The sequence below is a fragment of the Bombus pyrosoma genome, linkage group LG12, assembly GCF_014825855.1.
Source record: "Bombus pyrosoma isolate SC7728 linkage group LG12, ASM1482585v1, whole genome shotgun sequence".
In the NCBI taxonomy this organism is placed as follows: Eukaryota; Metazoa; Arthropoda; class Insecta; order Hymenoptera; family Apidae; genus Bombus; species Bombus pyrosoma.
In genome coordinates, this window is record NC_057781.1 from 9260597 (window position 1) to 9285338 (window position 24742).

Here is a 24742-nt window from a genome sequence, read left to right on the forward strand (position 1 = left end):
TTTATATAAAATTGTAGAACGGAAATCTATGTAAAATTGTATGCACATGATAGCTGGTTTCTATGTAACTAAATAAGTCTATTTTTACTACTGTATTTCACGGTATTAAACTTAATTACGATTAAATTAAAGTTATTATTAACTATAAGACGCTAAAATGTGTTTTAAAATATAATTTTTTAAGTATTTATAAGTAGATATACGACTTTAAGTTTAAAAACGTACATGTACGAGATATAAAAAAATTCTTCTAAAAAATCTTATTTCTTAGCATTAAAAGGAAAAGAATAAAGTTATTAAAATATAAATCACATAAGTATATATGCACGTATATATTCCGCTATAGAAAAATTAATTAATAAATGAAGATACTACAAATAGGTTTCATAAGATGAGCTTTAATAAATATTTTTAAAGTACATTCAAAAAACAATGCGATTATTTTATTATATAAAATAATATAGAATAATCTTACAAAACGTACATAAATTAAATTCAATAAATTATGACTTCTTATATTTTATAAATTCAATGTGTCATAAAGTAAAGTGTCGACACCATCGGTGTGTTTGTAAGCAGAAAGCGTTTCGTTTCTTGTCTATTCGTTTACGAAATTGGGTTATCGTCGAAAAGATGAAGCGGTCAATATGTGAAATATAAATAGAAATATATAATGTTGTTAAAACATTTTAAATTTCATTTTAATTTGTTACAGTGATGTTGTAAAGTTCAAATTTATGTGATTACTTATAAAACTGTTAAAAACACTAGAATTTCTGACATATATTGTGCTCCAATCACGGAAGAACCATTATGTTGTGTCAACGTAATCGACGGCAGCACCGACGCCTCTTCAGTAATTAACCAAACAAAATGGACACCAAGATAACGATTAAGCGAACAATCGTGCAGTAGATTTACATGGAATGTCCAGGAGAATGGGATTAACGTGTACACTACAGTGAGTCTTATTTAATTATTGCAAAATCCCGGTTTTTCATAATAATAACTCGTAAGTTCATATAAATTGCTTATATATTTCTTAATTTTAACAATATTGAAACTTAATTTTGACACTTCAAACCAGAATAAAACTGTATAATGTTATATTACATTCATAGATGTTTAGTATGCGAAATAAAAATATAACGTTTCTGTAATATTTCAATATTTTTCACTGATCTCTTATAGTTTTGCGTTATAGTTTTTCTATGCTGTGAGTACTCTGTTTTATTTCTGTTATGGAAAAATATAAATTCTCAATATTTTTAGTTTGTATCCCACTTTTCATAATAAATTATGGTTTGATTGTAGATTGCGTAGGGATGTGTGAGACCGTTATTAGTTTGACCACGTTTCACATGATAGGTATTTAATTTTTGTCCTTTTGTGTTATACTTTCTTTGTCAATCGATTATAAAAATGTATTTAGCAAAATTACCCATTATTATGTAGTATAATAAAATTCATAATCGCTGAATGTTACTGAAATTACATAAAGTCTATTCTTTTTAATATACTTGTATAAATCTATTGAATTATATTACATGACGATGTTTCATTGATATAGCTGTGAAACATTTACAAACTTAAAATCAAATAAGTATTTCTTTCAAAATAATAATCTTGAAACTATGAAAATTGATTCATTAGCTATGTATTTATTTTAAGGTAAGCATAAGCTTATTGTCTATAAATCTTCAATAATTGCTAATATTTTTAATTTATACATTATAGTAAAACTATTATAGGTAGATTCTCTCTGTTTCTCTCTCTCTCTCTCTCTCTCTCTCTCTCTCTCTCTCACTTGAAAACAACAAACTTTTTGTACATTTTCCTATTAAATAAAAAATGTCTATTTCTTACTTTTTGATAGTAAATAAATCGATAATTATAACTTTTGCAATTCGTTATTTAAAATTGAAAAATAATTGATAGAATTATTAGAATTAGAATTAGAATTGATGGAATTTGTTTGTGTATAACTAGCCATAAAAAATAAAATCTTGTCACAAATTTTTTAAAATTTGTGTTTCTCTAGTCATTAGCGATTCATTATTCGATAAATTATGTGATTTGGTTTCTTTATTACAATAAGTATGTGTGTGCGTGTGTGCGCGCGCGCGCGCGTGTGTATGCATTCAATCAAATAAAATGAAATATAATGTTAAATACACTCGTGATTCATTAAAGATGTTGTATATACTTACACATTCAAGCTGATACCTAAAGGACAGGATTGGTTAATCGAATATCCTGCCCTGGTATCCTACTTTATAAGGTAAAATCTGATTGGTTCTCTTTGTGGTATAATTCGGACTCCGCCTTACTACCGCCAATTGCGTTGTGTGTTTTTACCATGATGCCAAATACTTTATGTGCTAGGAGTGTAATTCTTGGAAGGTTGCAGCGTCCAATCTCTTTTCTTCTTCCCGTTGTTTTCTGTTTTCATTCAGTGAATATACTATATTCACACATTAAACTTATGCATTTACACATATGTTGATACATACATATATATATGCATTTATATACGCAAATTTTATTATACATCATACTTGAAAAGTATTTAAAATATACTTACTTTCTCAAATGTAAATAAAAATATAATATTTAATTGGTTGAAATGCATATACAAACATATGATTCACAATTTTCATTGATTTTTTGTTTTTATAATAAATCACGTTACTATTTTACTTTCGATCTTAAATAACTATGTTCTTATTGTACATTTTATAAATTAATTTTGTTCATTTATATATCGCAATCATTGCACGTTGTGTATCATAATGTCACTTCTCGAAATCTAAGTACTTATACCCATATTCATATTCAAAAATATTCATATTTACATGGCGATTTGATTAATTTCTTTCTGGCAGAAGATTAAATAGATTTTCTACTAGTAATTTTCGATAGAAAATACACTGAAATATATGCATATAAGTTTATATAACTACTTAAATATTAATTCAGTTTTATATAAAATTGATTATATAAAATTATTTAAATGTAATTGATAAGTAATTCGAATTCATTCCAGTATTTCAATCGTGTTTTGAGCTCTATGTTTCATGTTTCAATTGTATAATCATGATTAAAGTAGATTCCAAGTTTTTATTCTTTTAATCGATAATATGAATTTGTTCATAGTTTTAAATATCCACGGAACAATATACATGCAAATAAATTTATTTTTTATTTTTTATTAGTTTCTATTGACTCAAGTAATGACTCTATGAAGAAATAAAAGATTTGGGAGAAAAACATACAAACATTTCGAAAATTAAAAAAAATTGTGATTTCTTATTCTTCAGAGAAAAAGTTTAATCAAATCAACATTCGTTCAATTGAGTATAATTATTCGATTAGTACAGGAGTTATGGAATAAATATATCTAGTCATTTAAATGCTTTATTTTCTAACATAAATATTTTTCCATTTTTATTTCATTAATGATCTTTTTTTCAAATTACTAACAGTCATTAAAGATGTTAAGATATACAATGGCTACAAAAAGTACTTGTAAGTACATATCCTTATTTTTCGATGAAGCGTTTTTTTTTGCAGGTATCACGTTTCATTTTCATAGTATTCAATTTTTGCAGTTATATGAATATACCAGCAATATGATATGAAAATTAACAGTTGAACTCAATTAATTAGTATGTAATTGCTATAATAAACATTTCTTGTAGTCATTGTGTAAATACAATAAATTTGATAATTTCTTGATATTTCGATTTTTTCAGTTCTATATGAACCAAATAAATAGTTGTTTTTACAATGATAAATCGAAAAAATCCATAACTAATTCAAATGCATTATTATTTCTTTTTTTTTCATGTTTATTACATGCGCGTGTCTATACATGCACAGAGGTTTTTAAGTGGCAAAGAGAGATGCGCGCGCCACCAGGTGGTGCAGTGAGTGAGTGTGCGCGCATGACGTGAAAGGTAGCTGTATAAGTTTCTACAGATGTTACGATTTCTAACTAGTGTGTGTAACGGCCTCCGTTGTACAGCAGGACAGGATAGGATAGGGTAGGGTAAGAGAGAAGAGTAGTCCTTCGTTGTGAACTGTACTAAAGGAGGAAAGCGGCGTGGGGAGGACAGGGGCTGGGAGAGAGAGAGAGAGAGAGAGGGAGGAGGGGGGGTGAGAGAGGGCAGAGAGATGTGTAGAATGATTCGGGCCTATGGACACGCTTGCACCTCGACGGTTCGCGCCGCAGCCGCAGCCGCAGCCACCGTCGATGAAAATCTTGTATACGCGCGCGCAAACAAGGGTGGTTTTTCGATAAAACATTAACATATAACTACATCCATCAAGTAATATATGTTTCGAGACGCGTTTTCTACGAAATATAGAAAGAAATAGTGAATTGTGCGAAGTGAAGTGACGCTTTGGTGCTTGAATATCGAGCGTCGCGGTGGCCGCTACGAGAGTTCTCTTGGAAGCCCAAACGGAAATCTCTCACGATAATGGCGTACTTTCCGACGATCCGTGCTTTTTTTTCACCGAGTCGCTTCGATTCCCCCTGATATTATTACTATGCTCGTATTTAACTCGGCGTGCGTCCAAATTCCACGAATTTGAAAGAGAAATTTTGTCGATAATAAAATTACGCTCGCAATAAAGTGTGAGAACTTTCTATACCTATCTTAACAGTTTCTTCTTGTTCACCCTTGTAATATACTTAATGTGTGCATTTTTAGTTCGTATCCTAATAAGAGCAAGAATTTCCTTTCGTATATTATAGTGCCGCTGTCAGTGCATCAGGTTTGTAAGGTGTTTTCTCTTCTTTTTTTTTTTTTTTTTCGAGTTTCTTTTTCGCTTTGTGTTCATGTGCATGTATCGATATTTGAAGATTTTTACATATCGGTTTTGCAATTTTACCAGCGTGTCAGCAATGTGCAATAATACCATATTGTTACTTAAAAAAAAAATGTTCCTTTTATTGTCTATACTGGTTAACAGCATGCTTGAATCTTTCATTATTCGTTTTAAATGAAAAAAGTACCAGATCTATAACTTTTTAATAAACAATAATATACATTATTTTTTTGCAATTTATATTAATTTTTTATATTTTTTAAATGGTTTCAAATAGTCCTATTATATATTTTCAATATGCTGACAGATTTCATCCTTTTAACATAAAATAATTATTTTCTATTGGTTTTAGTAAATCTGTAAAGTTATCTTGAAACTACTTTTAATTTTTGTATGTATGATTTATATACATTTTGTTATGCTCATATTGTAATTATCATATCTCTTTTTAATGTTAGGTTATGTTAATTTGATCATATTAATGAATATATACAAGCATATATAAGTAGGTATATCCAATGTGTAATATAACAATTTAAATCTAGGTTGATAAAAAATGTGCAAATGAAACTGTATATAATGCAATGCTTGTATTTTTAGAAAAAATAAATACAGTAATTATTAAATTGTAGCAATTATGACTATTTTATACTAATTATTATAAATAAAGATATTATTTTTGTGGCAAACATAAATCAACAAGAGATTACAAGTTCTATAAAAATATATATTGCAAATACTAATCAATATATTGATTATTAAAATGTAATAATTATAAATGTAAAACTAGTTAAAGTTATTAAATTATACTTTTATTGTGATTGACATAAAATGATATTCTATATAGTTTTGTGTTATATTTTTTGTAAGTGACTAAAATTTGTAATTAAGTATATAATATATAATATATAATATTTTAATATTACATAAGTATCAACATGAAGATGTTTATAAATAATAATTTTTATATATATATCTGTATTCTACAAAAATGTGGACTTTATTTGTGTTTCTATTTCCTGTATCTGGGAATCATATTAGGACATATTCCAAGGGGAAAAGGTTATAGCGATTATGAGAAATTAAGCCATAAGCGTATAGCTTTTTCCCTTTGGCATTTGTCACTGTCATCATATAGTACCTAATACTGAAAATTATACAAATAATATAAATATTGTAGAAATGAATTAGAACGTTAAATTTTATATACATAAAAATAAAATAAATATTTAATGCAATTTTAATGAACATTGTTTCAGGCAAAAAAGACGTGGATTAACAATGGGCACGTTAATGTCTGAAAGAGAGACTATAAGATATTCTCTTGAGCCTGAAATAGAGGCGAAGAGTCCTGCAGCATAGACATGGACTCGTACGATTTGTTTGGTGAAGATGTTAGTGGCTCGATGCTTGATGCTCTTCCTGACCTCGGGGGGAACGATCATTTTGACCCTGCAGGTACAACTAATTCTGTGGTAGTATCTAGAGATGGTCCAAACGCTGGTGTTAATGGAGGAGGGAGTTATATTAGTCAATCTTATATATCTCAAGAATCTCCACTTCAAAAATTAACTTCGTTTGGTGGATCTGATTTTGGAAGTGCTAATCAATTGCAAAATCCATCGCAACGCAACATGTTTAATCAAAATCTTGGTACGTTTGACAATGGTGCACCACAGCGTGCTATGGTGCCTGGAGCATTTCAAAATCAAGCTCGAAATATGGCACCACAACATAGAGGGCCTCATCCTGGTAGTGGAGGACAATATCCTAATTATAATGATAACATGTATTCAATGGAGCAACAGCATTCAATGACTAGAGCGAATATGTCTATAGATCCAAGTATGCAAGGTTGGCCAGGTAGTGGAGGCGCTTATCCACAAATGCAGAGACATTATAATCAGATGGCACCACAACCTGGTACTTTCCGACAACATATACCTCCACAGTATTCTCATCAACAAGATCAAAGTGGAGTGATGAATCAAAAATTACAGCAACAACAACATTTTAGTAATCAGCAAAGTATGATAGGAAATATGGGTGTGCCACATCAAGCAATGCAAGCTGGTGGAACAGGTAGTGTTTATCAACATATGGTTGGACAACAGCAGCATTACCAGCAAGGAAGTTCTGTTACAATGTATCAAACATCTCCTGGGTATCCAGGCTTTGCCTCAGCTATTCATCAGCAGCAACAACAGCAGCAGCAACAGCAACAACAAACTCAACAACCACCACAAAGGATGCCACATCATCATCCGTCTCATCCAACTCATCAAACACATCCTTCACATCCTCAACAGTATCCTCAACATTCACAGCATCCTAATACACAACAGCAACAACCTATAGACTCTCAATATTCTCATCATGCAACTTCAATGTTCAATCAACCTCAACATTCTGGACCTGCAACGCAATTTGGCACAGCCAAACATGCCACAAGTCCCCAATATCGTGCAGCTTTTCCACAGTTGTCACCTCAAATGTCACCTAGACCTCAGATGTCGCCGCGACCACCTGCAGTACAACAGCAAATGTCTCCTAGACCTATTATGTCACCAGCTAAACCTAATACATTATCTCCACATCCACATGTTCAACTTCCACATCAACAGTCAAACCAACCTGGTACAATGTCTGTGTCACCATGTCCTCCAACTTCAATGCAGATGAATCCAACATCGCAACAAACTACTCTTCAAGCACTGGAGCAGATGGTGATTCCAGGTGCTACTGTAACAAATTCTAACGTTTCAAGTCAAGATTATAATCAGTTTCAGACACGTCCATCAATGTCACAAACACCAAATGTTTTATCTCAGTCTACCGCACAAAATTCTATGTCGCCAATAACAGGTCCTAGGATGCCAATGCCAACCCAGTGGTCACATCCACAACAACAGCAGCAACAAATAAGGCCAAATGTGAATGAAGATAGAAGTATAGTAGAAACTCAACCTCCAGTATCTGAACAAAGCCCATCAATGTTTCCAGTAGCTGGAACAGAAACTATTCATAATGTTGCAGAAACTACAGTTAGAGATCCTACGGATTCTGTTCATAACACAATAGAATCTTCAAAGTCAGAGAATGAAACATTACATCAAAATGTTCAAGAACAACAAGATGTGCTTAACCAACAAGCTGATACTTTGATGCAAAATAGTTCACAAAATAATTCGCCTTTAGAGCATACATCTGGGAAAATATCTCAGGAAACTGTACAATCATTACCAACTTCTAGTACAAATGGAAATGTTGATTGTTCAAGTATTTCAACAATATCTCAACAACAATTGACACAAAATCAAGTTCAGACTCCTGTTTCTACTATTGAGAATCAGAATACGTGTGATAAGAAACCAAATGATCAACATTTAGAGCTGACTCCAGTAAATTGTCCAACTAATAGTAATGCAACTGCACACCCTCAGCAACCTACAGTTAGCAATCAAGCAGTGCAGCAGCAGCAGCAGCACAATCAACAGCAACCTATCAGTTGTCCACAACAACCAGTACAACTTCATATGAATCAACCACAAGTAGTATCAGCACAACAATCTCCAGTACAGCCTCAACAGTCACTGCAGTCTTCACAACAGCCACAAATAAGCCAAGTACAACAACCTCAAACAGCTCAACAATCATCTTCCCAACAACAATTGCAACAAATAAATACTTCTCAACAGCAACCATCGATTACTCAGTCTCAGCAATCTTCAATATCACAGCCACAAATTTCACAACCTCAATTGGTACAGCCACCACCACCACCTCAACCAGCTTCAAGTTGTATAAATCAGGTTCAATCAACACAGCAATCTCAACCACATATAACTTCGCAAGTTGGTATAATTTCTCAGAATGCACCAGTAGTTTCGTCTCAGTTGTCACAGGTACAGGCACCTTTACAAAATTCAGCTCCTCAAATACAAAACCAGCCTAATCAAGTTCCATCTACACACCAACAACAAATTCCTACAGTTAATCAAAGTAATAATATAGTATTACCATCTCATCAAACTGCAGTATCAGTGCCAAATTCACAAACTCCTCACCAAGTGCAACAAAATTTCACAGAATATACAAATATGCAAAAAAATAACATTTATTCAAATGAAATGTTAGTGGGTTCTGGTCAACAGTATCCCTCTGGCGGTGATATTGTTAGTGGTAGCACTATGCCAAATATGTATAACATGCCACAAAATCCAACATCAACAGCAGTTACATCTGCTGGTTTTGGTAATTCATGTGCTCCAGTTACACATCACCAAGAAAAAGCTGCACTGCAACAGCAACTGCAAGAATTATATTGTATGCCCCCAGCAAGTGAGAATCAAGAAAAAATTGTTTCTATACAAGAAAAATTACAAGCTCTGCAACAACATGAGACTAATGATCAGTGTAATGGTGGACCACAATGCATATTGCAAACCCCAATGTTTACAGCAGCAGCTGTTGTTGATAGTCCACAGGTAAATTATTATATTTTATTTTTGTTATATATAAACAATATATTATTATAGATAATATATAATATTATAGATAAGGGGAATCTTTTTAATGAATTTACTTTAATCCTTTCTATAAATAGGTTTCAAGTACTACTGGTCGTGGTCGTAGTAAAGGCACACCTAGGGCTAAAAAGAGTAGGAAGAAAGCTGATAAAGAAGCAATTACTCCTGCAGTAGTTACTCAGCAACAGCCAGAACAGCCATTATCAGATAACCAAGTAACTCCTGGAGACAGTAGTAATATTGTTGATAGTGCAGCAGATTCTGAGGATATTAAGCCATCTTCTGGCGATATAGAAGAAGAATGGAGTAAAGGCAGGAAGTCGCGGCCACCTACCAGAAAACCACGTAAACCAAAGGAGCCAAAGGAGCCAAAAGAACCAAAAGAGCCAAAAGAGCCGAAAGTTAAGAAAGAACCAAAACCACCAAAGGAAGCAAAATCTCCAAAAGTACCAAGAAAGAGAAATAAAGACAAAGATTCAACAAAACGTAATAGAAAGTAAGTTATTTTGTAAATACTGCCTCTTAATTTTCATTTGTTAGAACAGTAATTATTTCTTTGAATACTTTCTATCTTTACAGAAAAACTAATCATTCTGAATCAGCTGATGATGAAGTTATTCAAGAAAATGAAGAAACTGCAGTCTCTGATTCAAGTGCAATTAAAGAATCAGATACAAAACCACCTGAACCATCCATCCAAAGTGATCAGGAACAAGTACATTCTTCAACTACTGAGCCATTAGTAACTGAAATAAAAGATCAAAATAAACAAAAAGGAGACTCAGAGGATAGTCCAGCAGATGAAAAGAAAGAAGAAAATTCAGATGTTGGCACAGTTACAGAAACTGCTACACCTAATAAGAAAAAGGCTGCTGCTCGTAAAAGATCGGTTGGGAAGGTTTCGTTAGGGAAATCACCTAGAAGTTCAAAGTATGTTATTTTAAAATATTGAATATTGATAAGTAATAGTATTTCTTATTTGTAATTTCCATTTTAACACGTTCCTCTTTATTTCATTAATTTACCAAATTTTATTAGGAAACGAAAAAGTCGAATTGCGCCTGATTCTGACGGTGAAGAATTAGCTGCAACGCCTCCGCCATCACCAGAAGCTGGAGATGATAATAAAAGGCGTTCAGCAAGAAATACGCATCGTAAGAAATATGTGGATGATGTAATGCTTAGATTTTCAGATGATGATGTACCTCTTCAGGATGCTCAGCTTTCTAAAAAAGTAGAGGGTACAAATACCGCCAAACCTGTTTCTGTCAAAAAAGATAATGAAGGTGGTGAAGTTGGGCCTAATAAACCTAACTTTGTGTATATTGTATGTATTATGTTAATATATTCTTCATATATTAAAATTGTATTCGTAAAAATTTTAAAGTAATAATTTTTATGCATTATAGAATACAACAGATGAAGATTCCATGGTTGTGCAACATATATTGTGTTCTCGCATAGGGAAAAGAGAAGTCAAACCTACTGTCCCAGAAGTGAAAACTGAGACATCTGCTGAAAAAAATGATAATAGTGCTCCTGATACAAAGAATAAAGAAGGGGAAAATGAGTCAAAAGAAGAAACATCTGAAAAAGAATCAGTCTCAGAAACGAGTAATAAGGATGAAGATGATACTGAGACTTCTGAAGATAAAAGTATCAATGATGTAAAAGATAAAAGTAAAAGTGAAGGAACAATTACAGAATCTAAACAAGAAAATGCAGTAGCAGATGTGAAGCCTCAAATAGTAGAAGTTGAGGAATATTTTGTTAAATATAGAAATTTTTCATATTTGCATTGTGAATGGAGGACTGAAGAAGAATTATATAAGGGCGATAAAAGAATTCAGGCCAAGCTGAAAAGATTCAAGCAAAAACAACAACAAAACACTAATATCTTTGAAAATGTAATTATTTTGTACCTGTATATTTTACAACAGTTTTGATATTCTTTTATTTCTTAATATTAGATAGGTAGATATAAATAATCAAAGTTATGGTTTTTTTTTTAGACCGAGGATGACCCATTTAATCCAGATTTTGTAGAAGTAGATAGAGTGCTTGATGAAGCAACACATACTGATCCAACAACTGGAGAAACTTTAAAACACTATTTAGTTAAATGGCGATCTCTTCAATATGAAGATTCCACATGGGAATTAGAAGAAGATGTTGATCCAGAAAAAATAGCTCAATTTATAAAGTTTAACAAAGTACCCCCTAAGGATCAGTGGAAGGTAATATGTTATTATATTAGTATATTATAATATTATAATTATATAATATAATGTTTAACATCAAAATAATTATTAATATCTATTTAGCCCAAAAAGAAACCAAATGCGTCAGCGTGGGTAAAATTAGAGGAATCACCAATTTATAAAAATAATAACAGTTTGCGACCGTATCAATTAGAAGGCCTTAATTGGTTGCTTTTTTCGTGGTATAATGGACATAATTGCATTCTTGCCGATGAAATGGGTTTAGGAAAAACAATTCAGTCTTTGACATTTGTGGATGCAGTATACAAGTATGGCATTCGTGGACCATTTTTAATAATAGCTCCACTCTCGACCATTCCAAATTGGCAACGTGAATTTGAAAGTTGGACGGATATGAATGTTGTAGTATATCACGGATCGTAAGTACAATTTTTTCGCAGTTTTATATTTGAAAATAAAATACATTTTACTATGAAGTCTTTTACTTACAGTGCAGCAAGTCGAACTATGCTTCAAGAATATGAAGTTTATTATAAAAATGAAAAAGGACAGCAAATTAAAGATTTAATCAAATTTAATGTACTGATAACTACATTTGAAATAATTATAACAGATTTTAACGAATTACGGGGCTATAATTGGAGACTCTGCGTTATAGACGAAGCTCATAGACTAAAGAATAGAAATTGCAAATTACTTGAAGGTCTTAGACAATTAAATTTAGAACATAGAGTTCTTTTATCTGGTACACCTTTACAAAATAATGTCAATGAGCTTTTTTCATTATTGAATTTTCTTGAACCAGTGCAGTTCTCTAGTAGTGAAGCATTCCTTAAAGAATTTGGTAATTTGAGTAGTGAAAGTGAAGTCCATAAGCTACAACTTCTCTTGAAGCCAATGATGTTACGTCGACTTAAGGAAGATGTAGAGAAATCGTTAGCTCCAAAGGAAGAAACAGTAGTTGAGGTGGCTAATATTATTAACACAAGTTTGTTTATGCATATTTGAAAATTAATAAATAATTTATAATAAATTATGCTCTTTTATCGTTCAGGTGGAATTAACGAATATACAAAAAAAATATTATCGTGGCATTCTTGAAAGGAATTTCTCTTTCCTCGCAAAAGGAACCACATCAGCTAACATTCCGAATCTCATGAATACAATGATGGAATTAAGAAAGTGCTGTATCCATCCATTCCTACTTAATGGCGCAGAAGATCAAATACAATTGGATTACAAAACTGGTGAAAAGGAAGATTCAGAAGCTTATTACCATGCACTAGTAAATAGCTCTGGAAAAATGGTATTAATTGATAAGTTACTGCCAAAACTCAAAGCCAGTGGTCATAGAGTGTTAATATTTAGTCAGATGGTGAAATGTTTAGATCTATTGGAAGATTATTTATTATATAAAAAGTAAGAGTTATTAATTTTTACTTTATTGTAAATATTCTTTTACGATATTTATATCTTTATCAAAAATGTTTATTTAGGTATCCGTATGAAAGAATTGATGGTCGAATTCGGGGAAATTTAAGACAAGCTGCAATTGATCGTTATAGTAAACCTGACTCCGACAGATTCGTTTTTCTTCTTTGTACTAAAGCAGGAGGTCTTGGGATTAATCTTACAGCAGCAGATACTGTTATTATATATGATAGTGATTGGAATCCACAAAATGATTTACAGGTTTTAATTGGATTTACTCTATTTTAGTAAAGCTATTGAATTTTTGTACTTATACGTGAAACAATAACTAGAATATTGTATGCGTTGTTAAATTACAAATACATATATTAAATTTGTATGCAGGCTCAAGCTCGATGTCATAGAATTGGTCAACAAAAAATGGTGAAAGTATATCGATTACTTTGCCGAAATACTTATGAAAGGGAAATGTTTGATAAAGCTTCTTTGAAACTTGGATTAGATAAAGCAATTTTGCAATCTATGAATACAAGTCAAGGGGGCAAAGATCCAAGTAATAAACAGTTGACTAAGAAAGAAATAGAGGATCTATTAAAAAAGGGTGCTTATGGTGCTATTATGGATGACGATAATGCCGGAGATAAATTTTGTGAGGAAGATATAGAACAAATACTTGAACGAAGAACACAAGTAAGTAAACTGTTGTTTCGTTAGCTAAAAGTTCCTCACTTTTATGTGTGTTTACTAATTTAGAAAAATTCAATTATATAGATTATAACGATAGAAGCAGAGAAAGGATCGACGTTTTCAAAAGCTAGTTTTGCATGCTCATCTAATAGATCAGATATAAATATTGATGACCCAGATTTTTGGAAGAAATGGGCAAAGAAAGCTGAGATTGATACAACAGAGAAAAAAGAAGAAGATGAATTAGTGATATCAGAACCAAGGCGAAGAACACAAATCAAACGATATGGCCATGACGAATCTGTCGTTATGTCAGATCTTGATAGTTCTGATGATAATAGCGACGATGAAACAAGTAGTGGGTTAACAGGTAGAGGTATGTTCATTCTTAGTGCATGTTAAAAGACAATACCGTTCTTAACTTCATCAAATTAACGTGATACCTGGAATGGAATTATCCTACGATAATTACAAAGGTATTGGGTCACATTTAAATATCCTGTTTCAAATATTTCATGCCTTTTATCCTCATAAAACTAGCAAAACAGTTATTCGTTTTAATATCTTTTTATTTGTAAAAGTTCCTTAATTTTTGTATAGTAGAACATATTAAAATATTGGTATAAATGTTGAATTATCAAACTTTGTAGATACTAACTTCACTGTGTTGTGTTCAACATATAATTGTAAATATATATATATACATATATATATACATACATACATATCTATATTCGTCAAGTGATATTTTGTTGTATTAAGATCTTTTTTCTAATTACGTACATGTTTATGAGAAACTCGGGATTTATTAAAGGATTTTAGAATAGTTTAAAAAAGTGAAATAATGTCAGTTTTTTTAGTTTTTCAACAAAACAAATTAACAACATAACAACAATTTTATGGTATACATTCTCAATTAATTTCTTTGCTTTTGAAATTTTCACAAATAAATTTCCATAAAACGTTAAATAGAAACGCTAGATATATGTACATACTTTTCTATTATTTTTATTCAGAGAATGTTACATACACATATAAGCATAATCACGTGCATGTATGCCTACACCATTAATATTATCATAATAATGTTTAAAATATGTTATTCCTGTTCTATAAGCTGTTTTTATTGGTGTGTTTGCCAAAAATTAAAATGTTTAAATATATTTTATTCTTACATACTATAAAAAAATCTTTATTGTAACATAAGTTTAGGACATTGTATTTGTGTAATGCATGGCAAACTGAATAGGTGTTTCTTTACATAATTTATACAACATTCATGAACATAGATATAACATTCACTAGATACAAGTAACATAAACTATCATGATAAGAATTTAATGCAGTTAATTTTATTATTTAATTAATGTAGATATTTTTTTATTATTTAATAACTGTTTATTAATATTTTTAATACTTCTTTTACCATATTAATTGAGTAAAAGTTTCTTAATGTTTATTTAATATTTTATCCTTCAATTCTTAATTTACTAATTCAATTTATTTCTCATTTTTCAAAATAAGTAATTGTTTCTACGTATGTATATTTGTAAATTTCGAAAGAATATCAACTTCTATCTCGTGAACTCACAACATAAATACTATCTTCCTTCGAGCCATATTTGTAATGTTGCTTGCCATTACTACAGAATTATTTATATTTACATTATAAAGAATCGAACTTCCACACATCTATATTTTATTTTAATACTAGTTCATAATAAGGTATATAGTAATATGTTTTTTTATCATTATAAGGTAAAAAGCGAAGAGATAAATTCGGTAAGAAGACACGGAAATTCTGCGATGAATATGTTCCTCGGGAAGGTGAGGTGGTATATGGAAGTTGGGCACGAAGCGAATGCTTTAAGGTCGAACGAGGCTTACTAACGTTTGGATGGGGTCGATGGGAAGAGATTCTTCAACACAGTCAGTTTCGTCGAGGATGGCGTGAAGTTGATGTTGAAGATTGTGCACGAGTCATTTTACTCTATTGTCTCCGTTACTATCGCGGCGATGAAAAAATTCGTAACTTCATCTGTGATCTTATTACGCCTGTAGAAAATGGAGAAAAGATCAAGACTGTGTGTGTTAATACTAGTGGACGAAATAACAGACAAAAGAAGAAAGGGCGAATTAGAGAAGGTAGAGAAACACGGGGATCAATGATCAATGGAGGTCCAAATGATCCTAATCATTGGAGTAACGCTGAAAAGTATGACGGAGACATATTTCTTGAAAGTAATTACAGGAAACACTTGAGTCGTCATGCAAATAAGTACGTACATCAAATACAACAATCTCTTTCATGATAAAATTCGTTAAAAAATATTTCTAGTTGAAAGTACTGCTTAATTTTATTAAAATTTTGTATTGTGTACAGAGTACTGTTACGCGTGCGAATGCTTTACTATATCAAACATGAGATTATTGGAGACTTAGTCCAGCATATATCTGATGGCGTCCATGTCAGGTTAGTGATTTTATATGTATATATATTATATATATGTATATATATATAAACACGCGCGCGCGCGCGCGTATACACATACACTTATATATATTTACTTACTTTTAAATCTCCATTATTCTACGCTCTACTGACTATCATAGAATATCATGCACTTACTTACACGCTTATACGGAGCTTTATAGTTGCATGTGCGATGTATTTGTTTATCCTGGGAGCTGTAATTGTATGAGGAATGCTCATAGAGCTAAACCATGTTTATTTTGTAGCTCTATAAATAGCTATTAATCGCTGATCCTATATTACTAATATAAAAATTTTCCCATCCTATTTTATAAACATGTATATGATTATATACACGATTTTTAAATTACTGTAAACACTTTGTACGGCTTACTATGGTCAAAGATGGTCAACTCAGCAACATCATGGTAAGAGACAGCTATAAAGCAGTGCACTGTATTAAAGGGGCAAACAGAATAGGAAGTTTGAAAAGTTTACTTACGTTTATACTTAATTGAGAGCGAAAGGGACGAGAAAAATAAATAACGATTCCTTAAATATTATCTAATATAATATGCCTCTTTTCTATGTTTATTTAACAACAAACATTGTAATTTACGGTTCTATTAAAATTCATAAAAATATAAAACTTTTATAATCTAAACGATTGGCATACATAAATTGGCAAATTGTAAATGAAACCGCCCTACAGTGCGTTGCGGATAAACCCTCCACAGTTGACGGAACGGCCAGCGAAGTGGTGGGACTCCCAAGCAGACAAATCCTTAATAGTTGGCTGCTACAAACACGGCTACGAGAATTACGACCAGATGAGGATTGATCCCGCGCTTTCTTTCATTACAAGCTGCCCTCCCCCTTCCCAGTCTCAGACCACACAAAATAAGTAAGTAACTATTCTTTTTACGTTGTTTTATATATATATATTTTATATATATATATATGTGCCACTGCTGTTTCATTCTAACATATATGGCTTGCATGCTGTTTAAATTTGCTTAAGATAATGCCTCTGCTAGAATTAGTGTATAAATTTTCCTTTTCATTTTATTCATACTTTTATTCGTACCTTAACAGTGAAGGAATTTCGTATTTTTACCTGTTTTAAGATATTACTTTCTACTAGCTTTTATTTACAGTGGAGACGGATGATGCATATAATATACCAATATACAATGATTATTTAAGTGTTTCTTATAAACAGTCAATACATTATTGTTATATATACTTAATAACTTCTGTTTATAACGTAAATTTTTAGTATTCGCAGCATTTTAAAGTGGTAATCATGAAAATCTTTTTAGTTTTGATATTATACACTTTTAGATTATAGTTTCAAAATAACTGTTATATTTATAATTGGTTAAGTATATGTATGTTTTCACAATTAAATACGTACTAGAAAGATTTGTTTAGTAAAAATTAAAAAGATTAAAAATATACTTCGTAAAATATATGATGTAAAATTAAGTTTTAACTTAAAATATTTAAACATTTCAGCAGCAGCAGTAGAGACGATACTAGTTTAGAGAATGACATTGAAGATGTTGAATCTCTTGGAATGATAAAAGATTCAAAAGATTCTGATAAATTTAATCGAGAAACACCTACTGATTCACCTGCTTTACCTAATAAGGCAGATACACCTGGACCTGAACCTAGTAGTAGTCATGAAGGAAATGATGGCTTATTAGATGACGAAAAGACTTGGCCGTCCGTGGTCGATCTTAATACTCGTTTACGTCGAGTAATTTCTTCCTATCAGCGAAGTGTAAAAAAGGAAGATGTAAAAGTATTACAAAAATCAAAGTCAGGGATGGAAAATGATACAACTGTAAATCATGCTACTTCAATGAATGAGCCACCTTTAAATATGCAAGGATGGGACTTACAACAACTTGCTATGTATCTTTTGGTAAGTTATTATATTCAAAATATTTAGTGTAAAAAATAAAAATGTTATCTAGAACATATCAACTCTTTTATTTTACATAGAAAATGGAAAGAAGAGAAAAGATGGAAGCTATGATAAAAGAAAGAGAACGAACTCGTATTGAAGAACAAAAGACAAAATGGTCCCGTCGTGAAGAAAGTGAATTTTTAAGAGTTGTATCGACATACGGTGTTAATTATGATAGAAAGAAAGCACAGTATGATTGGACAAAATTTAAAAGTATAGCTAGATTTGATAAGAAAACAGATAATGATCTCACAGATTATTATATGTCTTTTAGAGCAATGTGTAAAAAAGTATGTAACGCTAAATTGAATGACGAAGATGGTATGTTTATAATTATATTTATATACAATTAAAAGCTGTAATATTATGGCTCAATCATTGACATTATATATACAATATTATGCAGCATATTTTATGCTTTAATCTGAAAATATGAAAATTGTTTACATATTTGATATTTATTATAAATATCAAAGTACTAAATACGATATATATATCTCAGATTTTTCAGACGTTCCTGTTGATCATCTCAGTCCGGCAAAAGCAAGACAGATATTAGATCGCGTAGACCTTTTAAGCAAAATACGCGAAGAAATTTTATCCCATCCTCATTTGGAGGAACGACTTTCATTATGTCAACCATCTGGTGATACACCTGATTGGTGGCAACCTGGAAAACACGATAAAGAATTATTGCTTGGTGCGGCAAAACATGGTTTAGGAAGAACTGATATAACTATCTTAAATGACCCTGATTTTTCATTTCATAAACTTTTAAATAAAAATATGTATAGTAATATTCAAACGTCTAAAGTCTCGGATAAATCTGAGAAAGCAATCAAAATTGAAAACAGAGAAGACATATTAAAATTCGATAAAGATGAAATACTTGTAAAATTGGAAAAAGGTGAAGGTACTTTGAAAATTGAAAAAGTGGGTGCAAAAAAAGATAAGGATATAAATATCGCGGAAAAGCGAACGGAGCATACGGATCTGGAAAAAAGCCAAGTAGAATTAACTATTATAAAGGCTGAAAATAAAACTGAAGAAAAACCTATCAGTAATGCATTAACTATTACAACCGTTGCAAGAAATATGCCATCAGACAAGGAGTACACTACGAAAATAAAAACTGAAGAAAAGAATGAAGTAGTGATAGAATCAGTAAAAAATGAAATTTTTAAAACTGATCAAATATCAGGAATTAACAAAACAGATGAAACAAAAACGAGTAATGTCACAACGAATATCGAAGAAGCGACACCTATAAAAATAGAGAAAGAAAATCAAAGCAAGGAGAAAGAAATACCAGCAGAGACTGACAAAGAAGTTCAAGAAGAAAAGCCAAAAGAGTCTCAAACTCAAGAAACAAATGAAAAAAATTTATTAGAACAAAAAGAGTCTGTAGATATAGTAGAAAAATCAACGGAAAATAATGAAAATATAACGGCGGAAAGTGATAAAGTAAGTGTGAAAATAGATGCCCCAGTTGTTAAAGAGGAGATAGAAGTACCAGAAAGTAAACCAGGGGATACAAGCAAAGATAAAGCAAAGGTGTGCAAAATCGAGGATAAGTGTAATGTTCAAGCAGCAGAACTTAAAGCAATGTTTCCCGATTTGGAAGTTATTCAACCGTTGTCACGATTAACGCAAATTGATACATTTGTTCTCCGTGACAAAACAGTAGATTATAACGAACCAACGGTTGTGCAACTTCTATCGCACAATAGTAACAGTACTATCAAATGGCCAAAGGTAAATTGAATCCTATATTTTTATGTACATTTAGAATTGACTTGGGGAATTTTTTTAGGAACATGCAATTGAAGCTCGTTTGATGCATATCGTACATGCTATTGAACACAAAGAATGGCCTGTATCTATAAATTTTAGTGCTGGTGATGAATCAGATGTACCTTCAAATGAAAAAGAATGTTCAGAGGTGATAACTATAACTACAGATCATGGAATATCACGCAATACAACAACTGGGAATAATATCTCACAATCTAAAAAACGAAAGAGGCATATTGCTATTGATGTAGAAACTGAAAGGGGTAAAATTAGTAAAAATTAAACTAATAATCTTTTTTAATTTTCTTTAAAAGGATTCATAACTATATAGTTTTTGTATTTTTAGCAAAACTTCATGCATTATTAAATAGTAGTAGCCACACGGTTACTCAGTCTCCTGCGACTTTAAGTAAACCTACTGTATTATCTGGATCTAATACATGGGAGATAAATGATGAATCACAATCGGAAGAATCGAGGCGTTCAACACCGGTTCAACCACCTCCAGCGCATCAGCAAACACGAACACAAAATATACCCTTTGATTTAAAATATACAGTTCCTGGAAAACCAACTGTAATTCCTGGGACTTCGAGTACTTTGACTCCTATAGATCTATCTGCTGGGTATAATTTTTCATAAATATAATGTCTATAATTTTAATATAAAACATGTTTTTAATTATGTATTTATATAATGTTTACATTTTAGATACCCAAAAACAAGTACAGATAATAATAAAGATATTATGAACGAGGTTCAAGACTTTTCAATGCCAAATAAAAACAAACAAATTAGTAGTAATAAAGGGAAATTAGATAGTATGTTAGACAAATTGATGAAGAGAAAGAATTGTGTATGTATAAATATATGAACTATTTATTCAGTTATTTATATAAACACCTAAATTATAAATATGAATAATAACCAAAAATTTATTATATTTTTATAAAGCCAACAGATGAACCTATAATTGGAAAGGAGAAAAAACGGAGAAAACTTGACGAAATAGTACTAGGATTAAGTGCAGCAAAGGAACAACAAAGTAGTCACTATCCTGAACATAGTAAAAAGAGTACAATTACACCAAATGTAACTGTTACTCCAACTTCAGCGCCGATAGGGCTTCCAAATCCTCCAACAAGTACTCAGAAACCGTTTTCCATTACTGTAACTTCGATTCCGTCTTCACGAGCATCAAATTCTACTTCTGGCTTACCGCCCCCATCATTACATTCACATAAAGATAGTTTTTCTGCCTTACTTGTTCAAGCAGAGCAACAAAATCGCGAATTTAAAAAGCAACAGCAGCATCAACAACAAACTCAACAGCAACAACAACAGCAGCAACAGCAACAACCAAATTTTAATTCAACGCATTCGTCATCAGCAAGCGGACACAAAAAGAGTTATGAAGCGATGATTGCAGACATTAATAAAGTCGCTGAATATTCCTCTAAAATCGGATCCTATTCTCATGAGGCTAAAGTGAATAAATGGTTAGCTGAGCAAACTGCTATGTCTGAACAATTAGGTGCAGAATATTTAAACGCACCAAGACGACGGCGACCGCGTGTTGATCCTTCTTTATTAGATTGGAAAAAATTGACTGGAGAAGAGAATGTCGCTGTAATTAATCGATTAACAGGCAAAAAGGTTTGAATACAAAATTTTATTTTTTCCTATGTTATATATGTATTTATATTAATTATGTAAGTGCAATTTAATTATGTATATTTTTATTTACTTATTACTTACTACATACCTTATTATGTATATATGTTAATTTACGTACATCTATTTTAGGTTACAGGCAGTAAAGCACCACAATTAAAGCGCTTAGGTCAATGGTTGATTGAGAACCCAATGTTTGATGTTGACCCAAAATGGGCCGAACTTGTGAAAGAACGAGGAAACCTTCCACACGATTTACAAAAAAGATTGTCAGGAAATGATAGAAGTTATGTTAATAAGGGTAAAAGCCCAGGAAGACCTCCCATGATGCCAAGTCCTACTAGTCAGCAGTCCGCAAATCAAGCTAATTTAGCAGCTACATCAATGGCTTCAGGTTTAAACTTTCCTTCGCTGGGTAATTTGAATAACTCTCTTCTATCAGGCCTCTCTCTTGGCAATTTTGATCCAAAGAACAATCCTCTTTTAATGCCATTTGGTGGTTTACCCAATCTGGGTGCATTGAGTGGACTGGGCAATTTGAGTAACCTGAGTAATATGAGTTTAACGAATTCTTTATTTGCGAATCTTGCTGGTCTTGGTTTGCCATCTTTAGCAGGTATGGAAGCTGCTTTAGGTGCAACAGCAACTAGTACAGCAGCTGAGACCAATCCTGTTGTTAGTTCTGTCAGCAGCAAAAATACAGGTTCTGCTAATATTAGCAGTGTTAATAAGTCATCTCGTAATAAATTGGAGCCTCCTACAAGTAAATCATCGGTGCCTTCAACTTCATCAGCATCGTCTACGATATCAACAACGACACCATTCCCCTTCTTTTTCCCAAACCCCAGTCTTTTATACACACCGTTGGGTTTGGGTGGTTTGAATCCATTCTCAATGCAACCTGGTGGAGTATCGTCGGCCTACGAAAGTCTTGCCCAATGTGGGCTTCTAAATCCATCCACTTCGAGTGCCTCAGCAGTGCGTAAACCAGCGTCTTCAGCAAGTAACTCGAGGCAACGTGATACAATTACCGAATCAACGACTAAACGAAAGGATGCAGAGAAGAAATCCAGATATTCTATCGATCCTACGATAACATTACAACAGTACACGGATATGACGTTACATAATGAAGAAAGACGTAGAATAGAACCAGAAAAACGAGAAACCTTGGAACAAAATGATGCGGCAGATCTTTCGGAAAGACGAACCGACAGGAAAAACAAAGAACAAGAAATGAAAGAAGCCCTGGAGCATTTAAGTAGAACTAGTGCAGAACTTTTAACAAGAAATCTAGAAGATCAACGACTGAGTGACAAAAGGAATCGTAACATAGATCATAATCAAAGTTCAGAGCAACAAACTCCAAGTATGCTTGAAGTAACCCTTGAACCTGTCAATAAGAAGACAAGAATTGAAATTGAAGTTAGCACACGACCTGTGACAACTGCTGTAACAACTACGGTAACTTCAGCAGATGTAACAACAGTTGATGTAGAACATGGCACACGACCATCAAGTACAACAACTAAACAAAGTTCCGTAGAAGAGAATAATGTATTCAGTGAAACATCTCTGAGTACTAATAATAAAAAGGAAATTGATGAAACGGCTGCTACAGTAACAACAAGTATCTCGACTACAGTTACAGTTACAGTTGCATCTACTGTTACGCCTACATCAACACCCACACGTACACCAACGCCTACACTTACGCCTACATCTACGCCTACATCTACGCCTACATCTACACCCACACCTACACCTACACCTACATCCATAACTGCACCTACATCTACAACATCGATAACAACAGCCCTGGAAGATGCAACTACATCACAACAAAGTACTACAAATACTAAGAGCGATGCGTCGAAACTTCCATCAGAAATAGAAGAAGATAACAAAGGTACTAAAGGCAAGAAAGCACGAAGTGGAAAACGATTAAGTGTAGAACCTCCTCCAGAAAGAAAAAATCTTCGTTCTAGTGCGGGAAGACAAGCGAGAGCAGCAGCAGAACGGCAAGCAAGAATGGAAGGTGAATTGCAATCAGATCAACAAGACACTCACACAACGAGCGAGTGAAGTGAATTTTTTTAAGTGGGTTTTAAATAATACTAGTGTTGTTAATGATCCTACGTTGTTGCGATTATTTTTGTTGCAAACTTCTGCAGTGTATTCGCACAACGATTCACAAAAAATCATCGATTCATAAACATTTATATACATGAATGAATCAATGAAACGACAATTCTTAATTAAACAGAGCACAAGTGCATTCAAAGAACTTGAAAGAACGAAAAAAAAAAAACAGTTATAAAATTTGATTTTTCCTTCCAATTTATATGGAAATAATGGGAGAAATACAAGTAAACCATGTACACATTACCATTGCTATCATTGTGAATGTATAACATTGAAGCTGTTAAGTACGAAGGCTGGCAATAGTATTTTATCATTCGATATATTGTGTGGTAATTAACTTTTAATTATATAACATTACAATAACAAATTATAATTTTGTTAAATTTATTATTCTTTACAATCTTTATTGGTTTTGACGAGGGACTGTTATACAATAACTGCTATTTCATTATTGCGTAAACGCGCAATGGATCATTCAAATATAAGATATAATCATACTGTAGTAAAGTAAAATTAGTAATAACTTAATAAAAAAAAAAACAGTGTAAATATTATATAATTATGCCTAGAGACTATAAGTGATTGTGTACTTGGAGAAATGTATATAACACAGTGTACTTTTAATTACATTAGGTGATACAATAAACAGCTTTTTTTGTTGTTTGCAAATGCCAACATTAGAATCTTTGTTTTGATAATTATGTACACCTTTAATAATGAACATATAAAAAATAAGTTATGTATTGTATTAATAGAATCAGTGAAGAATGTGCATGGATAATAATATGACCAATGAAAGCCTAAAAGTACATAAAACTTTTTTAAGTATATTTTAGCGAATTGTTTCTAATTATTTTTATCGTGAATTATTAATAAGAAATTTTAAATAAAAATTGTTCGTTTCTATTAGATTTTCTTTGGAATCGTAAGCTGCCGTATACCGACATTATGGCACTAAAGAGGATACGCTTAT

General features: G+C 31.9%; 1 protein-coding gene across 7 annotated transcripts; it reads left to right on the forward strand.

The window, feature by feature from the left end:
• Nucleotides 1–562: 562 nt before the first annotated feature.
• Nucleotides 563–24452, forward strand: LOC122573988 (chromodomain-helicase-DNA-binding protein 7). Of its 7 annotated transcripts, XM_043741060.1 has the most exons (25): nt 4178–4642; nt 4719–4782; nt 6096–9323; nt 9443–9861; nt 9945–10295; nt 10404–10692; nt 10775–11272; nt 11378–11602; nt 11690–12006; nt 12079–12553; nt 12642–13006; nt 13084–13279; nt 13403–13708; nt 13790–14081; nt 15464–15983; nt 16089–16178; nt 16891–17082; nt 17697–18111; nt 18192–18477; nt 18659–19911; nt 19970–20213; nt 20297–20576; nt 20662–20806; nt 20905–21606; nt 21757–24452. In XM_043741060.1, the coding sequence occupies exons 3-25, from the start codon at nt 6201–6203 to the stop codon at nt 23707–23709; spliced, it is 12936 nt and encodes a 4311-aa protein (XP_043596995.1). In that variant the 5' UTR covers nt 4178–4642; nt 4719–4782; nt 6096–6200; the 3' UTR covers nt 23710–24452. The 7 variants fall into 7 exon arrangements, with proteins under 7 accessions (XP_043596998.1, XP_043596994.1, XP_043596999.1 ...); XM_043741063.1 differs by lacking the exons at nt 4178–4642; nt 4719–4782 and adding an exon at nt 563–961 and having other exon boundaries at nt 13790–14075; XM_043741059.1 differs by lacking the exons at nt 4178–4642; nt 4719–4782 and adding an exon at nt 564–961.
• Nucleotides 24453–24742: the final 290 nt, after the last annotated feature.

Excerpts from the sequence above, each read along its gene's own strand:
- LOC122573988 (XM_043741059.1), top strand. The coding sequence starts at position 6,201 with ATGGACTCGTACGATTTGTTTGGTGAAGATGTTAGTGGCTCGATGCTT. Across the intron at positions 10,693-10,774 it reads AACCTAACTTTGTGTATATT|AATACAACAGATGAAGATTC; the intron begins GTATGTATTATG and ends TATGCATTATAG. Across the intron at positions 14,082-15,463 it reads TAGTGGGTTAACAGGTAGAG|GTAAAAAGCGAAGAGATAAA; the intron begins GTATGTTCATTC and ends TATCATTATAAG.